Source organism: Anarrhichthys ocellatus, unplaced genomic scaffold (genome assembly GCF_004355925.1).
Source record: "Anarrhichthys ocellatus isolate YVR2014 unplaced genomic scaffold, GSC_Weel_1.0 scaffold3813, whole genome shotgun sequence".
In the NCBI taxonomy this organism is placed as follows: Eukaryota; Metazoa; Chordata; class Actinopteri; order Perciformes; family Anarhichadidae; genus Anarrhichthys; species Anarrhichthys ocellatus.
This window is the reverse complement of record NW_022283787.1, coordinates 1-5,183: the sequence shown is the minus strand read 5'-3', so window position 1 is coordinate 5,183 and position 5,183 is coordinate 1. Positions and strand designations below refer to the sequence as shown.

General features: G+C 41.1%; 1 protein-coding gene across 2 annotated transcripts; it reads left to right on the top strand.

Moving 5' to 3' along the window:
- The first annotated feature begins 2,647 nt into the window (after window positions 1-2,647).
- Window positions 2,648-5,043, top strand: LOC116379157 (tRNA-splicing endonuclease subunit Sen54-like). 2 transcript variants are annotated; one of them, XM_031841091.1, is made up of 3 exons: window positions 2,648-2,707; window positions 4,056-4,214; window positions 4,685-5,043. In XM_031841091.1, exons 1-3 carry the CDS (start codon window positions 2,652-2,654, stop codon window positions 4,803-4,805), a joined length of 336 nt encoding a protein of 111 aa, XP_031696951.1. In that variant the 5' UTR covers window positions 2,648-2,651; the 3' UTR covers window positions 4,806-5,043. The 2 variants fall into 2 exon arrangements, with proteins under 2 accessions (XP_031696951.1, XP_031696950.1); XM_031841090.1 differs by lacking the exon at window positions 2,648-2,707 and adding an exon at window positions 3,063-3,610.
- The last annotated feature ends 140 nt before the right edge of the window (window positions 5,044-5,183 follow it).

The following is a 5,183-nucleotide window of genomic DNA, read 5'->3' as shown; positions in this document are numbered from 1 at the left end:
GGCGGAGGACAGGAGGAGACCTGGATGTGATGCAGGACTGGAGCTCTTTATTGGATTCAACATGAAAACCATATTACAGAGGGTTTTTTAAGAGAAGATCACCTTCAATTAATGTGGGAGAAACCGGAGAAAACCCGAAAAGTTGCCTTCACGTACACGACACCTTCTCTCCTCGCCTGCAGAGCTTGGTCATGGCTCGGCCCACGGACGAGAAGAACCTGCTGATGCAGCCGCTCTCATTTGTTGATGACGTCAAGTGTTTGTTGATGGAGGAGACGATGCAGTTTTCAAGTGCTGCGTCCCCTACTTTCAAACAATCCAGCACTACATCTGCACTGCCCTTCTTCTTGCACAGCTCGTGGAAGATTTTGTTGTCGAGTTCCTGAAAGGATTTTTCTGTCACATCAAAGGTGACGCCCTCGACTTCGGCCCACGTCTTTTCCAACAGACGCTGAACGATGTCGATGGCCGAGAGATCCCCGAAGCTCCACCTCACTTTGCATTTCCTGAATGCCCGCGAATCCAGCTTCTGCAAGATGATCTCAATGAAGATTTTCTTCCTCTCTGTGTTGTCCTGCGCAGGTCGTTCATAGGTCCATTGTGGAACAATGGACCTCTTCTGGTCGTCGACGACCGGTGACGGTGACGGTGACGACTTCTCTAAAGCCTTTGTCATCTTTTCAGCAACATGGTCGACCTGAGTCTTCTGCCACCACTCCAACAGACCCAGGAAGTTCCAGACTTTGTCCCATATCTCAGTGTAAATGTCAACATGTAACTGGGGTTCCCTCGCGGTCCCGTCAGACTCCCTCCCTCTCGATGCTCCTGGGATGATCTCGGGCGCGAATCTCCAGTCATGTGGGTGAAGATGATGTCACTCAGCTCCTGTGTCATTACCATGGCTTTGCTGTCAGGAAGTCCATTAATCATCGGAAGCCGACAATCCTGGTTTCCAGCCTGTGATTTGTCACCATGCCATCCCAGTATGATGGGGAGGGACTGTTCTAAGTCAGTCATCGTTATGGGGCCGTTGTCTTTCTTGGACTGCTTCTTGAATTTGGTCTTCATTTGAAGCAGTATCCTATTCAGCCATGTTTTGACAAAGTGCTTTGTCATAAAGCTCTTGACTTTTTGCCCTCGAGTCTTGGCTGTCTTCTCCGATCCCTTCAGGTCAACTCACGGAAGACCTTTTTCCAGGAAGCAGTCAGATTGGAGAACCTAAAACTCAGCGTCTGACATTTCATTCAGGAGAGGCTCAGTCATGTCATCCAACTGCCTCTGGATGATTTCCGACTCAGTCAGGCCGTCTGATGGGACCTTCTCCTCGGTTATTGGTCCCTCGTCACTGTCGGTTGACACCTGGTATTCTGGACTCGGTCTCTGCCTTCTTGGACGAGGTTTAAACAGCCTTTTCATCTTCCCTATGAATGTCTTTATCATTGTTAGGGCGTAATAAACCATTGTACTTAGTCTGCCGGGGTTAGGGATGTGCTCTGGGGCCAGAGGGCAGAGGGCATAATTGACATTGTCTGCAATCTCTGACCTGATCAGTTTTGTCAAGAGGTCTCCGCTTTTGCACTGGACTCCAACTGGTATGTTTAGCACCTTTTTAAATTCCTCTAGGACTGTGTTGCCCAGATAGGCCTTGACCTCTTCTCGAGACACCGACTTTCTGCTGCTTGAAGCGGCCACCAAGGTCTTGGACACGGTTGAGATTATGTCCAAAAGCAGTTCTAACATAAGAATTCTGGAGGAGTCATCCGGGGCGCACGATGCCAACACTTCCCACTGTTCTGCTGTCAGGCTATCGAAATAGCCCTCGATCTGTGGGTGGATGGTAAACCTTTGAGTCTGCTGTGTTTCTGAAGTATCCATTGCACTCGTTGATTTGTTGTGGCTCATCGGTATGTTGAGCTCTGAGTACTTCATGACTGATTTTCCTCAAATACTGTTTGAAAGTATTAAGACTAGACAACGTGTGCTGTAGAGAGTTCAGTGAGCATTCCTAGTTCAGAGGAGGAAAGGCAGACGGAAGGAGGCTCTGATTGGCTGAACCCAAACAACTTCTGCTGCTCAGCAACCATTGCTAGGCAACCAACGTTTTTTTAAAGCAATAAATTCAAATCTCGGAACAACTGATCCTTTGCTAAGCCTCCCCCCTCTTGGTTACTGTTGCTATGCCTGTCAAACTGGCACCTGTCAAAAAAAAAAAGTTTCAGAATAAAATACCATAAAAGAAGTGTTTCCTCTGTTTACAGATTCTTATCATTTGTGTATATAAATATTTATGTATGTATATATATTTTCAATAACCATGTAAACAGCTTAGCAGGAATTGTCTTATTGTTGAATAAGGGCAAAAAACAAATATATATTTATATTTGTATATATAAATAGATAAATATATTTGTATATATGAATATTTATGTATGTAAATATACAGTATATATATATAATTTTCAATAATCATGTAAACGGCTGAGCAGGATTGTTGTCTTATTTGGAATATCAGCCAGCTGGTGGCGGTAATGTTTGCCAACCGCCAATAAAAACCTCAAAAAAGAAAAAAGAAGAAGAAGAAGTGAAAACTAACCAATCAGCTCCACTGAAAAATGTCATGCGCAGTAGTGACCTGGGGGAGCTGATTAAACATGGCGGACCAAAACAAGAAGGAGCCCGAATTGAAGTTCTACAATGAAATATTAACGTGCGTGAGTTTCTCTAACGGGTAACATTCGTACAGTCATCGACACGAGAGCAATACTTATATACTTATAAAATATGTGTTTTATTTTATTCATTTTTGTGTACCTTTTATGTTTTTTTGAGTTGTTCTCAGTGGTGCAGTAGTAAGTATTCAGCTCCTTTACGTAAGTACTTTTACGTTAAATGTTGACGTTAAATGTTAACGTAACGCTATGAAGTCACAATTACTCAATGCTCAAAGTGACACCGTCACAAAAACTTCAACATTATAAAAATATTAAAAATTTAAATAAAATTAATTTATGAATAATATTTTTGATATATATTAATATTAATCATATATTTATATATAATATATAATTTAATATAAATAAATACATTTTTATTTGCAGCGTTGCATCATTTTGTCTCCTTAAACATGAATGAGTAACAACATATATAAATGTATACATCTTTAAATATATATTTATATAAACTCACAGGGGACATCATCCTGATTACACACTTTCATTTAAGTAACATTTTCAATGCAGTACTTTAACTTGTAACAGGGTATTTGTACAGCTTGGTATTGATAGTTTTACTGCAGTAAGGAGTCTGAATACTTCCTGTTTTCAGATGAATGTAAGACGACTGGGCGAGGTCTCATGAACATATGACTCACGATGACAGTACACAATACTGTTATTATATGCAGCTGTGCTTCATAAGTAATATAACACCGAGCAGTAGAGCGTGCAGCAACACGCGTGAATGCTGTGTTTATAATGTAGTAACACATCAGGATGTAATCAGTTATTGTGGTTCCCATTAGAATGATACATTCTGTGCATGTAACTGCTGTATGCAGCTACCCGACTTCAAACCACACCGCGTCTTTCGTCTCTTTAGGACGGATAAGCAGGTATTTTGGATATTTTAATAGAAAGAGATATTTGCTTCTTCTTGAATGATGCTCTAAAGTTGTGTCTTTTTTTTAAGAGATCAAACTATTCAAAGTCCGTGCACTGCTCACCTTGAATCCCTAATGTTAGAAACTACAAACTAATGTTAACATCTCCATTAAAGGGTTGTTTGAGGTACTTCTACTATAGTCAGTGTTTTACTACAGTAGATGGAGCAATGGGACGTATTTTAGACTCCTAAAAGAATCATTATCAGTTTAAGTGAATGCTATATTTAGAATACTTTCATTTTAACTTCTTCATTGACTCTAAGAAGTTCAATTTAAAACTACATTTTTTTAATCCAGATCATTAAGTGCATATATTTATACGTCTTGCCTTTATTTCCTGATCAGATGATCAAAGGCCGGAAGCTGAAGCTTCTTTTCTTTCTTTAAATTTCAGTCCATCTGAACTGTTTGCAGCCCGGTCCAGGAGCCACAAGATCCCCGTCAGAGGACAGAAGGACTTCTTCCCCGATGACTCGGACGAGCAAAGACGGCGGCTTGAGCAGAGTCTGACTGAGCACTGGAGCCTCATATCAGAGGAGCGAGTGGAGAAGCTGTGAGTAGTCGTGAACATCCACGAGCCCTGTTGTCAGAGAGAAACGTTTGCAGTTCAGGAAACAAGCGTAGGTTTTCTTTAACCTCATAGATTAGCTTTCTTGGCACATTAAAGTTCAGCTACGGCTGGAGTAAATACAATATTCATGATATTTATGACCAAATACCTTGGATATTCGATATCGTGACGATATTGCAAGGTTGACTTTGCGTTTACAAAATGCTTACACAATACGATTTTTGGATGAATAATCATCATGAATATTGGACGCACATTCAAACAAGACTCCAAAAAAAACCCTAATGTTGCTCCACATCTGTAGCACGAGTAAATAAGCAGCTGTAAAAGACGATAATATGTCGGGGTTGTGCGTCTGTCTATTAACTCTTTTGCATTTTTATTCTATTCTTTGCTCATAATGTAAAGTATTTGGGTTGAGATGGACACTGTCTGCTTTTGTTCTACTGCAGAGGAAACCTGGTGAAGGCCACATGGATTCCAAGTGAGCAGATTGTGGAGCTTCAGTCTCCAGCGGTGAGTTCTGCATCGCTGAGTGAAACGAGCGCTACACACACTAGAGCTGCACCATGATGGAGAAAAATGATAATCACGATTATTTTTGATCAGTATTAGCGGTGCAACGGATCAAAACCCTCACGGATCACCTAAGACCACAGAGACCTAAGTCAGCAAATATGACTTTTAAAGATCCCTCATCACGTTCTTTCTGCCGCCGATCATTGATGATCCATATTAACAGATACAGATCTCTTTGTTGTTTGATTACATCAGTTGGTCGACAAGGATCCAGAATATTATTATTTTTTGCCACCGTCCCAAAAATAATCCGAAAGGAAAAATGGTATTGCAACATCTTTAATCTTTGCGTTGAAATAGGACTTAGATAAGTTCTGCAGCAGCAACCTCTCAATCACCGTGTAGCCCCGCCCTAAAGCATCCCCTGCTTTA